This window comes from Bos mutus, chromosome 20, assembly GCF_027580195.1.
Source record: "Bos mutus isolate GX-2022 chromosome 20, NWIPB_WYAK_1.1, whole genome shotgun sequence".
Classification (NCBI taxonomy): domain Eukaryota; kingdom Metazoa; phylum Chordata; class Mammalia; order Artiodactyla; family Bovidae; genus Bos; species Bos mutus.
In genome coordinates this window covers 12,196,800-12,220,403 of record NC_091636.1, presented here as the reverse complement: position 1 = coordinate 12,220,403, position 23,604 = coordinate 12,196,800, and the positions used below count along the sequence as shown (strand labels likewise).

Below are 23,604 nucleotides of genomic sequence, written 5' to 3'. Positions count from 1 at the left end.
AACTAGCAGGCTCATGAACTGCCAGTTTTTAACTCTGCAGTTATCAAAGCATTTCTTTGAGGACTTCAGAGCTGCCTACGTCCACTCCCTAGAACCTTCAGTCATCCAAGCTGGCGCTTGTCTTCGTGTGCACATCATACTCCAGTTATTAATATCACCATTAACCCAGTCCCAAAGCTCTCCCTTTCAGTAGCTCTTGAACGGCAAGAACTCCTGATTAAATCATGTGGGAAATATCAAGTGTCTGTGTATTAGTTGCTCAGTCATGTCTGACTCTTTGGACTGTAACCCATCAGGCTCCTCTGTCCATGGCATTCTCCAGGCAAGAACACGGGAGTGGGTTGCCATGCCCTTCTCCAGGGGATCTTCCCAACCAAGGGATCGAACCCAGGTCTCCTGCATTGCAGGCAGAAAATATTAGGTTAAACACAAATCATTAGATGTGGAACGAGAAAAAATGGGGAAGACAAGTCTAGTCATAATCTTAAAAAAATCTATGAAGTTTAACCTTATGTAAAGCTGTGGAACAACTATTAAAACTTAACTGAAAAGTGTGGACTTGCACAAAGTGATTGGAAGAATGAAAGGGAACTTATTTGACCCAGTTTAATTGTTGGTAGCTCAAAGGAGAAGCAGCTGTGGTCATATTTCATGCTCAATGAGCAAGGCACAGTTTTTCCCTTATAAAACTGGTTCATTTTGCCAATTAGGGGAGAATCACAATTGATGCCTTGGGTATGTTTACCGAATGAGATACCAATTACTGATTTCCTACATCCACACCCCCAAATTGGTGTAGCTTAATCACCCTGAAAAACACTAACTCATGAAGTATTCAAAAATATTTTTTGGTTGTAAAAGCAATGGAAAACAACATTAAGGAGTTGAAATTAGAATATGCCAATTGTTAATGCCAGAACAACATTCCGACTTTAAGCCCAGAACTTAAGAAGTTTCAAAAAATGTGATGATTGTCAGTCTTTTCCACAGTATTCTTAAAAGTATCTTGAGATTTTGACCTTTTAGGTATGGAAAGGAAACCTTAGCTTTTTTTCTTTTTCCTTTCTTTTTTTTCTCTTTCCCTCTTTCCTTCTACTTGCTACACTGACTATTAAATTAACCTCAAATTCTCTTCAACTTCATTTTATATATAAGGTTTATAAAAGGTTTTACAGTTACATAAAAATTGATAAAGTTACAGATTAAAAATCTGAAGTTACAGCTTAAAAACTTTGAAGCATATTCTGTAATCCCTATACCTCAATATATTTTCTTTTTTAATTTATTTAACTTTAAAAAAAGAAACAAGAAAGACAAAACAACCCTATGATAAAGACTTCAGAAGATTATAAACCAGGAAGATTCATTGAAATACTCATGTATGCATTGATCTAACATATATTATAAGCAACACCTAATTTACTAGGTGGTACCAAAGTCTAATATCTCTCAGGAAAAACAGAATCATATTGTTCAATATTGATTACATTTTTAGAGAAATCTGTTTATATACACAGGCTTTTAAGTTAGCATGTCAATGCAACATGTCATAATCAAGCTTTCTAAGATGATTTTAACAGAGATATACAACTAAGTTACACCTACATGGGTTGGTAGAAATGTCAAATGAGGTTGGGTTTTTGTTTGCTTTTAAACTCTTTTTTCCTTTCTTTTATCTTTTGGTGTGTGATGATTTTTTTTTTTAACATACTCGTGTCTTTTAACAATTTTCTATATTATTTTTTCTGTTAGTTCCAAGGTCAGAAATTCTCTCAGAAAACTTCCATTTTCTTCTAGTTTTTAAGATTAACTCTTTAGTTCACTTGGAAGTATACCTGGATATGCAAGATATTCACCAATTAATTGTCCCCAGACTACTTGTTAAATACAGCATTCTCTTTTACTCTGATTTGTGGTGGTCTTTACACAGTGTTCTAGAAACTAAATGAGAGTAAATGCTAACATGAAATGAGTCCAGATCATTGCTTTAAATAATATCAGAGTAGTCAATGATTAGCAGAAATTATTAAAAACAAAAGTACTTCGTAGCTTTGAAACCTGCTTTCTGAACTAGCTGTACCTATCCAGAATGTTTCTACAGGAAGGGGAAATGAGAGCTAGAATTCTGTTGTTATCAACAAATACAAAACACATTTTTCAAGGGCAAAGAATCGCTGTTCCTTCTGCCCTCTTTCCCCAAAACATTCTGTGGCAATATTTTTGCTAAATATCTTAAGATGCTTACATATCAACACATTGTTCTTTTCATGTTGGCTCTCCTCTAGCATAACTTATCCAAAATTCAAGTTTGAACATTTAAACCTCAAGATTTGGTTTGCTAGGAGGGATGGTCGGAAGACACTGACTTCATACTTGAGAGGAATGAGGATTTGAAAAGTAAACACTCACAAGAAATCCTCCTGTTCCCACGTTCCTTGTCAGTGTCAAGCCAAGGCTCATGTTGGTTTTCATCTCAGTAACATTGGACATGCTCGTGGAAGCTTTCAAAGGGGAGAAGATTTTTAAAAGTGGTTAAATTATCATTTAAAGACTTTTTTTTTCAATGTACATTCAGGTTTATATGTAGCATTGAGTTTAGTACTCATGGTGGGTAATCAAGTGTATGGAAATGAGATGTTTCATTGATCTGGCTGCTCACTTAAATGAGTGAGGCTGCAGAATGTGATCCTTGGGGGTGGGGTCTACAAAGGTCATGATGATTCCATCTAATGCTTTATTCTGGATCAGAAAAAAACATTCTTAAAGTGTTATCAAAGAATGCCATATGGTAGAATCTGGCCCAAAGCAACAGTAAGTGAACTTTAGAAAACCATCATGACACTAGCACATAGAATAATAGATAAATCTCTCCAATCTTCTCTCTCCCATTCAGCTAAGGCATCATTTGCTGTATCCATTCTTGACCTACTGAACATTGAAATTCTTTTCAATAATATCATTTTTTTCATTATCCTCTGATCTCTGCCAAGGTGTGTATGTGTATCAACATACATGCACACATATTTGTACACCTATATATATTAGTTTTTCATTATCCTCTAATCTCTGCCAGGGTATGTGTGTACATATATACAGACACACACACGTATACATATACATAAAATTACACTGTTTCTGTAAATGTGTATATACATCATTTATCCTAAGTTGTGTGTGCTCAGTCACTTAGTTGTGTCCGACTCTTTGTGACCCCATGGACAGTAGCCTGCCAGGCTGGTGAAATTCCAGGCAATAATACTGGCGTGGCTTGCCATTTCTCATTCCAGGGAATCTTCCCCACTCAGGGATCAAACTTCTTTACCAGCGCAACACCTGGGAAGCTCTAATCCTAATTATCTGCTCATTTATATACATATGCATAAAATTTCTAAAAATAAATATACATACATATTTAGGGGTGAGAGCTCAAAAGTTTTATTATACAGTTTATCCCCTGTTTCCCAGGATGCCCATTTTAAAACTTCACCCTTCTTCTCAAGCCTCTAAACTCAACCCAGATTCCATCACTCTCTAGTGCAAACAAGATAATCACACTCAAAGGGTAATCTCAACTTCTCTCATCTTTACCTAACGGTCCTTTTAGAATTCTGACTTGTCTCTTTCCTCTGTGTTTCAGAGAAGGGAGTATTCTTCGTAAGGCTCATTTTCCCAGGTACCAGAGACATTAATTTCATCCAGTTAACTTTATTCTTGATTGGTCGTCACTCCCTTTTATTGCCTCCTTCCTCTCTCCTTACAAATATGATCAGTCAGTTCAGTTGCTCAGTTGTGTCCAACTCTTTGCGACCCCATGGACTGCAGCACCCCAGGCTTCCCTGTCCATCACCAACTCCTGAAGCTTGCTCGAACTCATGTCCATAGAGTTGGTGATGCCATCCAACCATCTCATCCTCTGCTGTCCCCTTCTCCTCTTGCCTTCAACCTTTCTCAGCATCAGGGTCTTTTCCAATGAGTCAGTTCTTCACATCAGGTGGCCAAAGTATTGCAGTTTCAGCTTCAGCATCAATCCTTCCAATGAATATTCAGGACTAATTTCTTTTAGGATAGACTGGTTTTATCTCCTTGCAGTCCAAGGGACTCTCAAGAGTCTTCTCCAACACCGCAGTTCAAAAGCATCAATTCTGTGGCACTCAGCTTTCTTCATAGTGCAGCTCTCACATCCATACATGACTACTGGAAAAACCATAGCTTTGACTGGATGGACCTTTGCTGGCAAAGGACTGTCTCTGTTTTTTAATATGCTGTCTAAGTTGGCTGTAGCTTTTCTTCCAAGGAGCAAGCATCTTTTAATTTCATGGCTGCAGTTGCCATCTGCAGTGATTTGGGTGCTCAAAAAATAAAGTCTGTCACTGTTTCCATTGTTTCCCCATCTGTTTGCTGTGAAGAGATGGAACTGGATGCCATGATCAAAGTTTTCTGAATGTTGAGTTTTAAGCCAACTTTTTCACTCTCTTTCATTTTCAATCAAGAGGCTCTTTAGTTCCTCTTCACTTTCTGCCATAAGGGTGGTGTCATCTGCCTATCTGAGGTTATTGATATTTCTCCCGTCAATCTTGATTCCAGCCTGTGCTTCATCCAGCCTGGCATTTTGCATAATATACTCTGCATGTAAGTTAAATAAGCAGGGTGACAATATCAGATGAGATCAGATCAGTCGCTCAGTCGTGTCCGACTCTTTGCGACCCCATGAATCGCAGCACGCCAGGCCTCTCTGTCCATCACCAACTCCCAGAGTTCACTCAGACTCACATCCATCGAGTCAGTGATGCCATCCAGCCATCTCATCCTCTGTTGTCCCCTTCTCCTCTTGCCCCCAATCCCTCCCAGCATCAGAGTCTTTTCCAATGAGTCAACTCTTCGCATGAGGTGGCCAAAGTACTGGAGTTTCAGCTTTAGCATCATTCCTTCCAAAGAAATCCCAGGGCTGTTCTCCTTCAGAATGGACTGGTTGGATCTCCTTGCAGTCCAAGGGACTCTCAAGAGTCTTCTCCAACACCACAGTTCAAAAGCATCAATTCTTTGGCACTCAGCCTTCTTCACAGTCCAACTCTCACATCCATACATGACCACAAGAAAAACCATAGCCTTGACTAGACGGACCTTTGTTGGCAAGGTAATGCCTCTGCTTTTGAATATGCTATCTAGGTTGGTCATAACTTTCCTTCCAAGGAGTAAGCGTCTTTTAATTTCATGGCTGCAGTCACCATCTGCAGTGATTTTGGAGCCAAGAAAAATAAAGTCTGACACTGTTTCCACTGTTTCCCCATCTATTTCCCATGAAGAGATGGGACCGGATGCCATGATCTTCGTTTTCTGAATGTTGAGCTTTAAGCCAACTTTTTCACTCTCCACTTTCACTTTCATACAGCCTTGATATACTCCTTTCCCTATTTGGAGCCAGTCTGTTGTTCCATGTCCAATTCTAACTGTTGCTTCTTGACCTGCATACAGATTTCTCAGGAGGTAGGTAAGGTGGTCTGGTATTCTTGTCTCTTGAAGGATTTTCCACAGTTTGTTGTGATCCACACAAAGGCTTTGGTGTAGTGAGAAAGCAGAAGTAGATGTTTCTACTTATAGGATCATCTCCTTTTTATTAGAAAAACCGTTTCTTAAACCTGCTTGCTATCTTATCAAACTATTTTGCCAGTTCTCCTTCACTACTTAACTTCTGGAAATAGAGGTCTGCTTTTGTGGATAATTAAAACCCAGTAATTCCAAAGAGTTACAAATAATTCCAAATAGTGATTTTCTTTTTTTAGTAGAACAAGATCATTTTCACATGATCAGAAACACAGAGTGTTCCTCAGCACCCCCCAAATTATCCCTAGTACTGATGTTTCTATACTGAATGGTTTATTTTGAGGAGGGAGAGAAGTATGAATAGTCTCAGATTTCTGTTAGTAATCACCAAAATCATCCTAAATGTTGATGGAAACTGGTCCACAGACTGGGCCAGATGGTCCAGGAGGCAGCATGTTTCCCACACATCTTACTCAATTAGGTCATCAAACTGTGTTGGAAATTTGGATACAGTTGGACCCCATGTGACTACAGAGATAAAGGCAACAAAAGCTGTATGTATTTCTTAAAGGCAAAACTCTGACTGGTTTTGTTGTCTTTTTTCAACTGAGTATATAACAAGATTTTGATATGTACAAAAAAAACACATTGCCAATTATAACTTACTTTGCAAATTCAATTTTTCACATGTAGTGGTGGATAGATCAACAGGACATTTATATACATCTCCCATTCGGTTCTTAGGAAAGCCACTCCATGGTGAACCAACCAGTAACCTAGAAATAGGGATTTTATTTTCCATTAGACATTAAATGTTAGCTATAGTTTCTTAAAGGTAAAACTGACCACAGAACAGTCAAAAATCCACATTTAATTTCAATTTAATAAGTGAACAGTTTCTATTTGCTCAGCTGTAATTTGTTCTTTTTATTTTTCTTCTTAGCTGATGAAGAAATTAATGAATATCTGCAGTACCACTGTCTTGCCACAATACCTGGGAGGTTTCTCTAAAGCATTTCTGTCCAACGGAAATACAATGCAAGTGACAAACGTGAGGCACAGATGTAATTTTAAGTTTTCTAGTGGCTGCATCAGGAAAACAAAAAAAAAAGCAACAGATGAAATTAACTTATTTAAATAATATATTTTATTTAACTCAGTATATCCATACTAATTTGCTATCAATATTAAAATTACTGAGCTATTTAACATTCTTTTTCCATACTAAGTGCTGGAAATTCAATGTGTATTTTATATTTTGAGCACAATCAAGTAAGCATGTCGAGTGCTCAGTAGCCACAGGTGGTGGCTAGTGGCTACCATATTGCTCAGTATAGCTCTAAAGAATGAAATAATATTAAAACCTAAAGCAAGAACTAACATTTGTTGAGTATCTTCCACGCCCTAAGCACTTTCATATGTTATTTAGGGAGCACGTAAGTTATCTAAGTGGCTTTATGTTTTACTGTCTATATAAGGGAATGCTCAGCAAAAATACAGAGCGAGTATACTGTGGGTCTGTGTATCGTGTTTATAGCTGGAATACAGAAGCAGAGGTCAGAGATAGGTGCTAACGTTTTCCTTTTGGTTAGTTTCACTTCCTACAGAGCTTTCCAAAAAGATATTAAGCATTTCCTTGTAGAATCACTGGACATTTCTGGCCAAGAATAGACAGAAAGAGTCCATATAACAGTCTGATCTTTAGAAACTCCTGTAGGTTAACTACTCAGCAGCAACCAGTGACTAAGGAAGCATAATTGACTCAATGTTTTTTCCTTGTCAAAGTTGGAAAAGATTAGATTATTGATCTAGGAAACTTAAAGTCTTTCATGATACTTCTGTCTAAATATTTTGTCATTATTGATTAAACAAAATGTGCTCAATTAAGTGCTATAGTGAATTAAGAAAAATCTAAGGCACGTTTATGTCTACTAAATGCAGTAAAACTGTTTAAAAAATAACAAATAAAAATAATAATCATAATGAATGGAAATATATTAATAAATTGCTCTTCTTGAAAAAAAAAATTTAAATGGTCAAAGGACGCTAACATGGACATGGAAGGATGAGGCTGGTAGCTGGCATTCTTATCAGAGGGAGCAGCGTAAACAAGCATGCAAAGAGGGAAATACAAATTATTTTGAAAGAGTTAATGATTCAGTAATAATCTTCTCCCCTTATCTTATACAAATACTCTCAAGCAAGTATTCTGTAGAGAATTCTAGAATACTTTAAACCAGTTAACTTTGATTAAGGTTAGAGTCGCAAGTTTTTGTCTTCTTATGAGTAGATACTTTATCTAATTTATCTGTTAAAATACTGTCTATAGAAACCATCTACAAGACAAAAAGATAGCCTAGTGAATGGGAGAAAATATTTGCAAATGCTAAGACCGATAAGGGATTAATGTACAAAATATAGAAACAGCTCCTACAACTCAACATCAAAGGAAAAGAAAAAAACTAAAACAAAGGGCAGAAAACCTGAATATACATTTTCCAAAGAGGACATACAGATGGCCAACAGGCACACAAAAAGATCCTTAAGATCATCAATTACCACAGAAACGCAAATTAAAACCACGATGAAATATCACTGCACATCTGTCAGAATAGCTATCATCAAAAAGACCACAAATAATGAATGTTAGTGAGGATACAGAAAAAAGGGAACTCTAGGACACTGTTGGTGGGAATGTAAATTGGTGCAGTCACTGTGAAAAACTGGAGTTGCACAAAAACTAAAAATAGAACTATCTTATGACCCAGCAATTCTATTCCTGGGTATATATCTGGAAAAAAAAATGAGAATGCTAATTTGAAAAGGTAGGTGCACATCAATGTTCATAGCAACATTATTTACAACTGTCAAGATATAAAAGCAACCTAAGTGCCCATCAATAGATGAATAGATAAAGAAATGTGGCATATATATATACACACGCACATACATACATACACATATATGTATGTATATGTATGCATATATATGTAGGTAAAGAGTCTGCCTGCAGTGCAAGAGAGTTGGTTTGATCCCTGGGTCCGGAAGATCTCCAGAGAAGGGAATAGCAACCTACTCCAGTATTCTTCCCTGGAGAATTCAGTGGACAGAGGAGCCTGGAGGGCTGCAGACAGTCACAAAGAGTTGGACATTACTGAGCGACTTTGACTTTCACATACACATACAATGGAATACTACTTAATCATAAAAAGGATGGCACATACACATACAATGGAATACTACTTAATCATAAAAAGGATGGCATTTTTATTATCAAACTTTATTTTAAAACTTTAGCATGCAGTCTATTGACTGAATGAATTTTTAACTATAGAATATAGTTAGGTCCCCTATAGGATAATGCAGCTCACATCACAAGTTCAACTTAAACCTTGAATTTGGAGTAAAGCACATAAGAATGTTGCTAAATGTCCTCAATCACCACTTCATCGCCCTTTGGGGAAAGAAAATCCAGAGGTAGTGGGTGATGCTACTTAAGTAGAATTCCACATGAGCTATTTTAAAATGTAAATCCTTTTCAATCTGAATTTTTGATTAATTTTCAGCTAATAATTTCTAATGGTAACATTATAACAAGGTTTTATAAACATGCATCTGTAATTTTTATTTTAGTCACAAATACAGTTGTTTTTTGCCAAAAAAAGAAAAAAAATGACATTTTGCCATTTGAAACAACATAAATGGACGTGAGGGTATTATGCCAAGGGAAATAGGTCAAACAGAGAGAGACAAATACTGTGTGATATCACTTATATGTGGACTCTAAAAAAATAAAACAAACTAGTGACTATAACACAAAAGAAACAGACTCACGGATATAGACAAGAAACTAGTGACGACCAGTGGGGAGGGAGAGGGGGAGGCACAAACTATTACGTGTAAAATAAACAAGCTGTAAGGATATATAGCACCATACAGGAAATAAAGTCAATACTTTATAATAACTCTAAATGGAATATAACCTTTAAAAATTGTGAACCACTATGTTGTACACCTGAAACTTTTACATGAATAATATTGTACCTCAAGTATACCTCAATTAAAAAGTAATACATCAAAAATATTGCCTATAAAGAGGGATGCAATAACACCAGGCATACAGGTTAAGATTTCTGAAGAAGATAGAAATTGATATGTTGGCTATAAGTCCCAAAATTTGCTTTAGTGAAGGAAGAGAATCAAGGAGCAGGATTTGAAGTGCATGTTTGAGCATATCTGATGTTCTTCAAATTCATGACAACTCAGAGGAAATGAGGAAACTTATGAGGATTCTGTATTGTAAAAACTATCTTCCAGCAGCTTGATTTTCTCCATTTGTACAAGTCTGTGGTCTTCATTCCATAGTGGGACTACACAGAATTACCTCTAACCTTTGTGTGCAGGATACATCTTAAAATTTAAGAAAGAAAGAGACTGAAAAATGAAAAAGAATATATATATGTATAAAATGGAATCAATTTGCCGTACACTTAAAACTAACAACATCATAAATCAAGTATGATAAAAAATTCTTTTAATTAAACAAACAAAGAAAGAGATAATGCCTTTGCTTTCTTTTCCAGGCCTGTTTTCTTATACTTTCCTGAAATTCTGTATTTTAGTCATTAGACTCTGATCTGGTGGAGAAGCTGGATTGTTCTTGCTTCTAAACCTTAACATGTGCTGTTCCCTGCCTGGAAAAATTCTGCTCATTACTTAGGTCTCTCATTAGACAACCACTTCCTCCAAGAAGTCACCTGGTTCTTCTACATTTGAGCAAGGTAGATTTCCTAAGTAATTTCTTAGCCTCTGAGCTTTCCCTGTCCTGGTTTTCATCACATTACCCTGTAAGGGCCTCAGTTCAGTTCAGTTCAGTCGTGTCCGACTCTTTGTGACCCCATGAATCACAGCACTCCAGGCCTCCCTGTCCATCACCATCTCCCGGAGTTCACTCAAACTCACGTCCATTGAGTTGGTGATGCCATCCAGCCATCTCATCCTCTGTCGTCCCCTTCTCCTCCTGCCCCCAATCCCTCCCAGCATCAGAGTCTTTTCCCCTTGACTAAATACCGCCCGCCCCTACCCCTGCCCCCCAGGGAGGAAAAGTCCATGGGGACTAGGAATCCTGCCTATAGCACTGAGTGACTAGGTGTCAAATGAATGAATTAAAAAAACAAGTGAAGAAACAAATGGATGATTGAGTCAACATTATTTTTTAAAATTTCTATTAGAGTATAGTTGATTTGCAATGTTGTGTCGATTCTACATTATTACCTGGCGCTTCCCTTGTGGCTCAGCTGGTAAAGAATTCACCTGCAAGGTGGGAGACCTGGGTTTGATCCCTGGGTTGGGAAGATCCCCTGGAGAAGGGAAAGGCTACCCACTCCAGTATTCTTGGACTCTATAGTCCATGGGGTCACTAAGAATCGGACACAACTGAGCGAATTTCACACACACACACGTCTTGTTAAGGAAAAGTTGAATAGAAAATTTTTATTTTTTTGTCTGAATTAAAGATAAAACAAGCAAAAAAAGAGGTGAAAAAACTCCACCAAGTTGAGAAGAAAGCATTATATGGGTACTCTTCTGTCAATTGTTCCTGATTCAGTCTCCACGTAGCTACCACGTGTCAAACTCACGTCTTTATTTTTTAAACAAAGGCTGACTGAGGAGTCCGTAGGGAACAACATAGCACTTTATAGCAAGAAACTGTAACAAAAAGTGTGGCTTTGCCCCTTTAAACTGTGGGAATTTATATTAACGACAGCAAATCTTACAACAACTGATGCTGTATAGGAGGCTTTCCGAACATTATTAAGTTCCTGTGCCAAATGGGTCTGAGATTATTTTATCTCCATTTTACAGATGGAATCACTGAGACAGATGAGCAACTCACTAATATTCACATGGGCGGTGAAAGCCAAGCATAACTGATTCTGACATCCAAGCTCTTAACCCTTAGGCTATTTATTCTCTTTCCTAAATAGTGGCAAGAAGGCCTGGCAAAGGGCCCAGGTTGGGAAAACTGTCTGAACAGATGAGTTGGCTTCCAGAATCACAAAGGAGTAAAAACTGGAACCTGAGGGTCAGACCCACACCTACTGAGAGGTGGGTTGTAGGCCCTGGCTGTGCTGTGTACAATCAGGTAAGAACAGCATATGTTCAGATAGCACCAAGTGTGGTCATTCAGGTGGCTTCTATTGTACACCTTTCCTATCTATCCTTAGCTTATTCCAGAGAAACACACCGAGAAACATAAGTTGAGTGTTTCTCACCTGAAATTTAATCATTTTGTTCTTCTGGGCCTCCAGCCTAGAGCTGCATTACTAGCTACCCGTTTTCTCAGTGAGAAAGCTCAAAAGGCCACCTGCTGTTTCCTAGTGAGTAAGTGTTCCCTGGACACTCTCTCTTGGCCTCCTTCCACCTCACCCCAGAATTCAGGGTTGGATAACCTCATGGTGCTGGGGGGTTATGACACCTCTACCACCACCATGAGAATTCGGGTCCCTGCCCCTGCCCCCATTCATCAGACAAGACGAAATGAAGCCTCTGTGCAGCTATATGCCATTTAATGAGAAATTCATGAAAGGGCTTGAGAGTCTCACACAGGACGCATAGAAATCTCTGGCGGCACCACACCATATTAAACCCTTAACACAAAACAATAGAGGACAGTGGCAACCAGACCATTATGTCTGCAATGGTGTTTTCACTGTGTATGACTCATTCTTTAACTACTGAGAACCACATTAGTAAGTAGGTAGTCATAGGTCATACTAGCGATTACAGCGAAGGTTTGAAAATCCACTGCCCACCTCCTTTTTTGGCAGTGTTTCCAGCAGATTCTCCTCCTGTCTTGGACCCAGTGAAATCCTCGTTCCTGACAACTCTCCCTCCAAAGGAGAGGTTATGACATCACCCGTGGCTACTCTGAGGGAACTGTGACATTCTCAAATTAATCAGACAGGAAGATGAGGGAGGCAGGTATATTTATCTACAAAGTGTATGTAACCAGCTATAGCAGGAAGAAACATGCCGGGAGAGAATGTTATAAAGGTGGGGGACCAGACACCTCAGCGGGTAAACTAAGTGTGGCGAAGCCTCTCTGAAGTAACAGATTTAATTTAATCACAACCAGGCAAAGAGCTGCATGAACAGTTGTGTGTGCTGATTCTCAAAACAGAACAAAATACCAAGATAAAAACTTCTCTTTTCCTACAGTGAAACTGGGAATTCTTCCAAGACTACTTAAAATAACACTTACTGTTCAATTATCTTGTGGGAAAATAGTGATTATATAGAGTTCCAAAACATAGTCAATTTGCCCACCTCCAGTGGAATTCAAAATACTTTGTTTAGTTAGTAAATAGTATTTATGGTGGTGTAGGTAGTTTTAAACCCACAATCCAGGGGCTGTTATAAATATCTTCCTTTGGTCTGTGAGTCTCTAAACTCTCCAAGCATTTCTTTGATACTAGAGATTTTCCCAGAGATTACCGACAGAGGTGCACTTAAAATACTAGGGCAAAGCGTGTTTTATTTGATTCAAGACATGCTTCTTGAGGTCCTAGGAGACTGACATGTTGTACAACTCTAGGGAGTTCCATTCCCACATGCATGGTGTGCCTGGGCCTTGTGCAGTGTACAACCTGTGAAGCTGTACATGGGGGCCAGGCAAACTATGTGCCAGACTCAATTCTAGGCATTATGGATACACTAGTGACTAAATTAGTCAAAAATTTATGGCCCCAGACTTCTCTGGTGGTACAGTGGATAAGAGTCTGCCTGCCAATGCAGGGGACTTGGGTTCTATCCCTGGTCTGGGAAGATTCCACATGCATGGAGCAGATACACCCACGCTGCACAACTCCTGAGCCTGCATTCTAGAGCTGCAGAGCTGCAACTCCTGAGCCCTTGTGCTACAACTATTGAAGTCCACGCACCTAAAGCCTGTGCCTCACGACAAGAGAAGTCATCAAAATGAGAAGCTGCAACAAAGAGTGGCCCCATTTGCCTCTGCTAGAAAGCCCATGCCCAGTACAATTAAAAATAAATAGATTAATAAATAAACAAAATTTCTAAAAATTATGGCCTCTCAGAAGTTACCTTCTAGTGGGAAAAACAGACAATAAATGTAATGAGTAAGTAAAACATACAGTAATGGTGATCAGTACTTTGTGGGACAAGTGAGGAGGGCAGAGTCAAGAGTGTGGGGTGCAGGGTGTTGCAATCTTTATTAGGAGGGCCAGGAAAGTGTCACTGAGAAGGTGATATTTACGTAAAGAGTTGAAGGAGGGAAAGGAGTAACATCTTAAGACTCTGGTGGAAGAGAAGTCCTGACTATGAGAACAACAAGTGCAAAAGCCTGTGGCTGGCGCAGAATGCACGAGGGGGAAATGGTAGGAGATGAGGTCATGTTAGTAATGGGCCTGGATCCCATAGAGCCTTGTATGAAATTGTAAGGACTTGTTTTTTCCTCTGAGTGAAATATGAGAAAGCCACTGGAGCGTTTTGAGCACAGTACTACTGATACGATCTGACACATTTTCGGAGGACTTTGAAGGTTCCTCTGTTGAGAATGACTGCATGGGAGTAAAGGTGGAGCAGGTGAAGCACTTAGAAGGCGCGTGGCATGATGCAGGCAAGAGCTGGGGCCAGGCTCCCGTGGGGCTGGCAGAAGGGAAGGTGGTGACAATATATTTTAAATATATTTTGAAGGTAGGGCCAGCAGTATTTCTTGAGAAGTTAGTTTTTCAATAAAAACAAAGCAAAGGGTGACCCCAAGGTTGTCAGCAAAAATTAAAAGTAACCAAGTGGCCATTATCAAATAAGGAGGATATGGTCAGTGGAGCAAGATTCTTCAGTAAAGGAAGCTCAGAAGTTCAGAGGGAGGTATTTTCAGTTGGCAATGTCTCAGCCATCCACAGAGTTGTTTTGTCTGGCATTAGAAGCCTACCATATGTAATACCCACATTAAGATGAGATATTTCAAAGCCTATAGCTTATAAATATAAATATTATTCCTTATATTGTTTAGTTCCAGGCCACTGACAACACAAGAAGTCCAGTGAGTTCCATACGGCTACTTGCTTAGAACATAAAAGGAGTTTGTCATGGGAAGAATTCACCTGTAATGATTTCCCATCTCCAGAAAGGAAGAAGACAGGTAAGAGTTCATTTTCAGCTCTTGGTTGGGAAGCACTGCTATTATAATTTACTAGCTAAACTCTAGCATATGTTTCAAGGCAATTTTAGCCTCCTGGCCTCATTATGCTGCCCCAGACTTCTCTGGCTGCCAGGCTGCTTCCTCAAATAGTGGGATGGCTACATCCTCAAGATCTTCAGTCCCCCGATGCAGAGTCCACTGACCTCATTATTGCTAGAACATCTTAAGCCTATTATAGTTTTATCTCACAAAACCCTGGAAATCAGCTTTTGCACTGGAAGCAAATGAATCAATAAAAACTGATTCTGTTACACTGACTCATCCAACATGAAGTTTTCCTGAAGTTAAAATCAAAAGCCAAAACAGTCAATTTAATGCCTTGTGACGATATAAATTCCACATGCTTGTGCCCCGGTGGGGAGGAAAGGAATGCTTTTAAGGTCACATATTTTTATGTCTCAAAGTCCATGAGACAGTACCTTTTAAATACATGCTTCAGCAGATAGCTATCAATGGAAAGAACTGGAAAAGCAACAATATCTGTAAACTATAGTTTATAAGGAACATTTTAACGTGCAGTATCTTCTTTCATCCTTATAAATATCCTGTGAGGTCAAATATTATAAAAACTCCTGTTTCCATATAAAGAAATTCAACTCTAAGAGTCTGACTGGCAACAAAACCTAGATCTGCACCTATGTCCTTTCACTCCAAACCTCCAGTTCTTTCTGTCATACTAAGCTGGCTTAGAACTCTTCCAGGAGAGCTACTCATTGTGGTTCCATCATCTGGGTCCTGACCAAATTAACAAATAGGTTCCACTTATGCCACTTAGCATTTACCAGATCCTTCTTCAGAGTCAACGGATGGAAAGTTTCAGACAAGTATCCACCAGAAAGGGGGGGTGGGGTGGGGGGGTGGGAACGTGTGTGTGAGTGTGTGTGGGAGTATGTGTGTATGGGAGTGTGTGTGAGTGTGTGTGTGTGGGAGTGTGTGTGTGTCCCAGCACCATCATGAATGAACTTGTTCTGAAAACAGACCTTCAGGCATTAACACAGAGGGAGGCTTAAAATGATAAGACTAGGTGGTGAGGCTAGATGCGAAAAACTGATTCTTTTGAAAAAACCCTGATGCTGGGAAAGATTGAAGACGGGAGGAGAAGGAGACAACAGAAGATGAGAGGGTTGGATGTCGTCACCGACTCAATGGACATGAGTTTGGGTAAACTCCGGGAGTTGGTGATAGACAGGGAGGCCTGGTGCGCTGCAGACATGACTGAGCGACTGAACTGAACTGACTGAGGTGGCGAGGCACGGAGGATTTTCACAGATCACTGAAGGTCTCCAGAGTTTCTGGCTCAGCAGATCTATTCCATAGGCAAGTCACAAAAAGTGGGCATGTATGTGTGATCCCGTTTGTGGATTCACATACAAATTTGTGTCCAGAGCTGGGGAAGAAAGAAGTTAGTTGGAGCAGGGAATATTTAAAGTGCCCTTTCTACTATAACGCAAATCATTGAAAAAAATGTAGCCATAAAGATGATTTTAACTTAGTGGAAAACAATTAGCAACTATGGTGTGACAAAGATAGGTAAATCAACACTGGAGTGGTCTATGGAGCTCTATAAGGAACTTGGTTGCCTACCTACCCTGGCCCTACTGCCAGCCATGGGAAAGTCATTGTTGATAGGAGACACGCCACTTTGTAGACCTATTAATAGTGTTAGTTTAAGTATATGACAATAGAATAATAATTAGCCATAAAAATATTAATGGTAAGTTTTGTAAACTTAAAAATACAAGAATATTTTACAGTCAGACTTGTAAGCCTTTGTAGAATCAAAAATAGGACTAAGTTAGAAGTTGGTGAAAATAACTAAAATGTAATAGAAGAACAAAAATAAATATATATGTCATGGATTTAAAATAAAAGCAAACCTTATGAATAAACAAAGTAAGCATGTTAAATGGCACTGCCAGGAAAACCTAATGGCAAGAGAATTTTATCTTTGGGCAGAGACATAAAGGATGATGTTGGCTGATATCTAAAGGCTGTATAATGAAAGACAAAGATGATTATTTTGGAAAAGGGATCAGAATAGCATTCTTGGCCAGGAAGAAGAAGAAATGGATCAAAATTAATCTAATATTGCATGGGAGCTAATCCATGACAGATGAGAAAGGGCTGAGGAGGAAGTGGTGGGTGGAAAGAGGTGGGGAGGAACGAGTCATTAAAAATCCTGATTTTGCTTCTATATATGTTTACACAGAGCTAATGAGAGTATCTCATATATGCACAGTAGTTTAGTTTTTGAAGTGCTTTACTTTTATTCTCTCACAAGGTGCTAAAAACTTCTGGTTTGGTCAGGATGCCTTTTTCTTTGTGATCCAGAGAGGCTCTGTGACTCTCCCAAAGTCACCCAGCTGGTGGTGGGGAAGCTGAGTGTAAAAACCCTTTTGTTCTAGCTCTTGGCTAATCTGACAAATCTCTGTCTATCAGAGAATGAAAAGACAGATGGGAACTGTCATCCCAGGTAACACTTTTTATAACAATTTTTAATTCAAAATGCTTAATGAAGTTCACCTTACTTTATAAACTTTACATGAAAATTATATTTAAATATTATTTATAAATGCCAATTACATTCTCCCATGTTCTTCCCTGGACACTTAAAAAAACATGCCCACTTGGAACACCTTATTTCTGTACTAATCTGTGTGTGTGCATGCTAAGTTACATCAGTCGTGTCCAACTCTTTGAGACTTCATGGACTGTAGCCCACCAGACTCCTCAGTCTGTGGGATTCTCCAGGCAAAAGTACTGGAGTGGGTTGCTATGTCCTCCTCCAGGGGATCTTCCTGACTCAGGGATTGAACACCTGTCTCTTGTGGCTCCTGCACTGCATGTGGATTCTTTACCTCTGAGCCACTGGAGAAGCTGCTTGTAGTAATCTACCCTATGCTTATTACTTCTTAGCTCTGTAAACTTAGATGACTAACAAAGCTTTCTAAGTCTCACCCCTTTATCACTTATAAAATGGGTAATAATTTGATAAAACTCTTAGTCATCATGAGTATTATGTGTTGGCTAAGAATTTACCAGTATTGATATTGCCAATATACTATATTACCTAGTCACTGCTGTTTGTGTGGAATTGAATGTTACTTCTCTATGGTTTATCTAAAATTCCCTTACAAGAGGTATCTCATACACCCTGTTATATTTATAATACACATAATGCTTTACTACAATTTTTCTTAATTAAAAAGTAGAATCTATAATATATATAGATGGAAGGGTTTTTATTTTTGGCTATGAAACATGTTCAGGGCTTCCCTGATGGCTCAGTGGTAAAGAATCTACCTGCAATGCACGAGACACAGGAGATGCAAAAGTATAATAAATAAAACCCAGCAAATGACTCAAGATCATTTTGTTAAAATCTTATAGATCCCTGTGCAAAATATGCCTATATATTCTTAGAAACAAGGGTCACGTGGAACAGATAAAGCTTGTACTTTGAAAATAGCAGAGTGTGACTTAAGAAAACTCTTCCCTGGGTTGGGAAGATCCCCTGAAGGAGGAAATGGCAACCCACACTAGTAGTCTTGCCAAAAAAATTCCACAGAGAAAGGAGCCTGGTGGGCTATAGTCCAAAGGGTCACAGAGTTGGACACGACTGAGCAACTGAGTGCCCATGACACATATTCATTATATTTCTCTTTTTAAAGACAAGCATGCACTAGTCCTCACTACAACAGGAAAATACATTTCTACAACTGGAAATACCCTCAATTCCCAGACAGTCCTCGTCACATAAGAGATTGCAGTGTTCTAAGATTTTTGAGTCATACAATGAGTTCAGATGATTCTTGAGACAGGCCCTCAGCTTAGACAAACAGAAATAGTACATATCACCACAAGCTTCCAGGAAATGACTTTAAATGTATCACGGTCCTTTGTACAACTGTGATAAGGATTGCATCACCTACATCTGAACATCCTGTATATAAAATGACGGCTCCAAAGTAGGGTGACCCTTTGCCTACACTGGAGGGAGAACAGACCACAGCTTTACTTACAGGAAGAGGAGCACCGTGGAGCTCTACTTGGGAGGTAATCTTGCTTTTAAAATCATCCAGCTCATAAGAGACCATGAAAAAGTTTCAAGAACTTGCAAAGCATATCACTGCTGTTTTTATAGTAAAAGTCCACAGTGTAATAAAAGTATAGTAAATAAAACCAGCAAAGGACTCATGATCATTTTGTTAAAATCTTTGTAAAATCCCCGTGCAAAATATGCCAATACATTCTTAGAAACATGGGGCACACGGAACAGATGAAGTCTGTACTTTGAAAATAGCAGAGTGTGACTTAAGAAAACTCAGGCTAGAGCTTTAAGTGAGTTTTCGGAAGGCAGGAAAGGGCTGAGAGATGAAGTCGGGGTTCAACAAGACAGATTGTAAAGAAAGTCAAAGTGAACTGAGGAGAAAACTACCAGCACAGCAGCTTTATTTTTGTACTCCCTTTTTAAAGGGAGTAAAAAAATAGAGAGATGTGTGTGAGTATTACATATATAAAGTCTAAGGGAAAAAGACTCATAGTTTATTAAAGGAATTCACAGTAATATCACTTTCTGTGCCCAAAGTTAACTTGATTAATATCAGAAGGAAAGTTAATGTTAAAACAGTCTTTCCCACATCTGCTACTCCCATAATGTCTGTGCGACTGTCATAAATTAGGAGTGGGGAGGGGCACAGTGCCAACTGTCAAAACAAATAGGCCATTCTGGATTCCAAGTTTCATAGTATTTTCCTTGATCCCGAGAGTCATAAAAGCTGCTGGTCCTAACCTCGGCCACCCCAGCACTGGAGTGGGAACACCCACTCACACCTGGATCCTGCCCCAGCCCTGCCCCCGAGCAAGGAACCTGGGCAGCGTCAACTAGTGAGAGAAGTCAGGAAGGAACCCTGTCCCTCTAGGGTCTCAGGTCTTGGGAAGAGAAAATGAACTCTCGACAGTAAGTTAATACAGCAAGTGACACTAGAGGAACGCAAATGCCGTTAACTACGGGGCTTGGCACTTATGCCCCTGGCATTATTCATGGCTGCCTGATCTGCACATCCATCTTCCTCACTGACTCTATTCCACACGCCTTAAAGTCAAGGTCCATGCTTTGTACTTTCTGCACCTCATATAGCATCTAGCCTGTGGTGCATTAGAAGATCACGTCCATGACTTGGATGTTAGGAGGCCAGATCTGGGAGTGACCTAGGCTCTAGCATGTCAGGCCAGCTTATGTTCTCTTTTCTTCCTGCTTCACACTCCCACAGGGTGTAGCCCCCAGGTAAGACCTCCCTTCTCTGCTTCCTGGGGGTGGGGTATGCACATACCAGCTGGTGGTTGTACTAGGCTTGAGGAAGGAAGTCCTTGATAAGCCCTACCATACATCTGAACAGAAAGCTCTGTGTTTATGTATCTTTCCTTAATGTCATGAGAAGGTCAAGGCAGGATTTAGAAATGTCTGGTGTCCTGGGTCTTGAAATAACCCTGTCAGCACCAGATTCTCACCACAAATTAATACATTTGTCTTTTTAAACATTTTTATTTTATATTGGAGTACCGTTGGTTAGCAATGTGGTGTTAGTTTCAGGTGTAGAGCAAAGTGATTCATTTATATATATGCATACATCTATTCTTTTTCAAATTCTTTTCCCATTCAGGTTATGCCATGGTATTGAGCAGAGCTCCCTGTAATGTGTTTGTTTTCTAGCAATGCTTTATGCACTTAAAGGGAATCCTGGAGAGAGAAAGGAGACAGGGCTCACTTGGCCAGCACTCTGCTGCTAGATTTCTGTCAACTTTGGGTAACTTCCAACCCACAAAGTGGCCAGTGGCTAAGCTGCCAGCAATCCTTGACATCTCTAATAGCATCTATTGCTGATGGTGGCTCTTTCTCTGTCCCAGAAAAGCTGTTACTTAAAAAGAATCACCTCAAGTTTAATGCCAGGTTGTCCTCAGCAAGGCCAAGCTTACGAAGTGGACCATCAGAACTCGTCTGAAGGTCTTGTTCAGCTTCTATGTCCATTGGTCTACAAGAGATCACTTTGTAGACTACCTCGAGTGAACCAGGTGGAACTAGGACTTTCATTCAGTAATCAAGAAAATAATTACTGACCCTCTACTCCACATCAGCTGCCACTCTAGGTTCTGAGCACACACCAGTGCCCAAAGCAAGGTGCCAACACTCAGAGACAGAGCAGAAGATGGGTCATGGGTGTATAAACACATAAAGATAATTTCAGATAGTAACAATGGCTATTCAGAACTAGAAACTAGAAACAACTGAGAGCGGTTGTGAAGTGCTAATTCAGACAGGTTGGTTCTGAAAGGTCTCTTTGAAGAGGAGGCATTTGAGCTGAAACTGAGAGATAAGAGCCAAAATCTTGGGAAGACAGTCCCTTCCAAGAGAAAAGCAGTGCACCAAAGCTCTGAAGCAAAACAAGTTAATACTCTTCTCCTGCTTGTTCACCCCCACTCTTAAGACCCAGCTCATGATTCACCTCCTCTGCGATGCCTTCAGAGACATACTATGCTCTTGAGTATCATTTCATTTTGTTTCCCTATCATACAGATAGGCACACACCAAAATGTGATTCATTGGAATCCTGAATGTTTGTTTGAATTCCACTTTTTTAGAGCACCAGACATAAGTTCATGAAGGAAAAGGGGTATAAATTATAGCCCTTATTTGATAAGCTGCTGCTGCTGCTGCTAAGTTGCTTCAGTCATGTCCGACTCTGTGTGACCCCATGGACTGCAGCCTACCAGGCTTCTCCGTCCATGGGATTGTCCAGGCAAGAACACTGGAGTGGGTTGCCATTTCCTTCTCCAATGCATGAAAGTGGAAAGTGAAAATGAAGTCGCTCAGTCGTGTCCACTCTTAGCAACCCCATGGACTGCAGTCTACCAGGCTCCTCCATCCATGGGGATTTTCCAGGCAACAGTACTGCAGTGGGGTGCCACTGCCTTCTAATAACTGCCTATTTAATCATCAGAAAGAGCTCTAAATGAGCCAGAATCTGCCTGGAGTTTTCTACTGCAACAGGGAGCATGAATGCTTGTGAGGACCCTTGGTCACCTGGAGTAGGGAATGCTGACTTTAAATGAAGCCAGTAGACAAAGCTTTGCTGAAGGAGAAAATGTAGGGAACAATTCTGCCATCTAGAAATGGTCCGGAGGTAGTGTTAGCTAGTCGAACACTTACAAAACCTAACATACCAGTTTACAGAGTAAGAAAGGAAGACAAATCTGTCCATCTACCTACCTGTCTATCTGTTTATCTATCATCAAATGGTCAGAATCTGGTATTATGAATTCACAATGGAATATTTAGAGAAAATTTCTATCTAGGTTTTTTTTTTTAAAAAAGTACTTTTAAGTCATCCCATTAATTATCAATCTGATATTTACGAAGTCTGAAAGAAAAATTCTTCATTTAAGGATATTTGAGGGCTACCAATTAACAACATTTTCATGTATCAATCTGAACAAGCAATTGTAGTCAAATATTAAATTTATTTAATGACTTTACTGAAAACATAAAGAATGTTCTTACCAGTTGCCTTTTGGATTTATAAACTGCTGCACTGCATAGCCAAACTGTTCACTTGAAGGACCAGAAAATATCTTTGCTTTTGGGAGACCAACGTTGTATGCCACACAACAGTTTAAAATGCCTATTAAAGAAAAATGAAAACAGTTCATATTTACATTTTGTGAATATAAGGTTGTAATATAATTCTCAAAGGCCACTTAAAAAAAAAAACTGATTGAAATAATAATTATTCTCCATCAATGTTTACCAAGAGTTTTAAGTATTCATTTGAGGCCCTGGCAGTATGCTAAATACTTTATGTGCATGATTCACTATTTCATTTGGCCTCGTGGCAACTCTAGAATATGACTGCTATTATTATACTTGCTTTGCAGAAAGTCATTGGAAATACAGATAGAAAGTCAAAAGGGAAGGCCAGGATAAGGCTGTCTGATTGAAGAGCTTGAACTCTTAAACCACATATTACCTTTACAGATTCTTAAGTAACTCCGGTTCTATTTGTCCTTCCTAATGCAAGAAGACTCTAAGCCACCCAAAGGCAGGATCAGAGGGTTATCCTCTATTTCTCCTGAAAAGCTTGACATGAACTCTACATGAAATGTCCATTGGAAAAGCATTGCTGACTACATCAAAGGAGGTTAAAAAAACACACACACACACAGCTGCTTGAAAATTGTTTCATTTCTTTCAGAAGGGATCACTTTTGAGGATGAAAATGTAGGGAAAGGGGTCATATGTTTTATTCCAGCAGGAACTGCAGAAGTGGTTTTGCTTTTTGATGTTTCTTTCTGAATACTTGAAAAACAATATTCACTTTCAAAAACAACAAAGGCCCTGATAGGATAAAACCTGGATAGATCTTTTTGAAAAACCTTGTTTTTGATAGAAAGAAAAGAGGGAAAGAGTCGGGTTGATGAAGACCAGCCTCTCTGACACTGATGGCATTGACACTGGCTGTACTGCATTCTGGAGAAAGAAGGTAGTGTGGACCTTAATGTTCTCTATAGACATGGGATGGGGTTTCCCAGGTGGCGCTAGTGGTAAAGAACGCGCCTGCCAGTGCAGGAAACATAAGAGACGTGGGTTCGATTCCTGGGTCGGGAAGATACCCTGGAGAAGGAAATGACAACCCATTCCAGTATTCTTGCCTGGAGAATCCCCATGGACAGAGGAGCCTGGTGGGCTACAGTCCATGGGGTTGCAAAGAGTCAGACATGACTGAATCGACTTAGCACATAGAGATGGGAACAGGCTTCAAGCTGTTTGAGATCAGTAGTTA

At 39.4% G+C, this 23,604-nt stretch overlaps 1 protein-coding gene across 2 annotated transcripts in view; it reads right to left on the bottom strand.

The window, feature by feature from the left end:
• Positions 1 to 23,604, bottom strand: part of ITGA2 (integrin subunit alpha 2) — a 105,033-nt gene that overhangs the window by 50,277 nt on the left and 31,152 nt on the right. For both annotated transcript variants that reach the window (XM_070357477.1, XM_005891149.2), the window contains exons 2-4: positions 22,326 to 22,446; positions 6,208 to 6,317; positions 2,410 to 2,501 (exon numbers count right to left, since the gene is read on the bottom strand). In XM_070357477.1, coding sequence (XP_070213578.1) covers positions 2,410 to 2,501; positions 6,208 to 6,317; positions 22,326 to 22,446 — 323 coding nt within the window. The remainder of the gene's footprint in view (positions 1 to 2,409; positions 2,502 to 6,207; positions 6,318 to 22,325; positions 22,447 to 23,604) is intronic.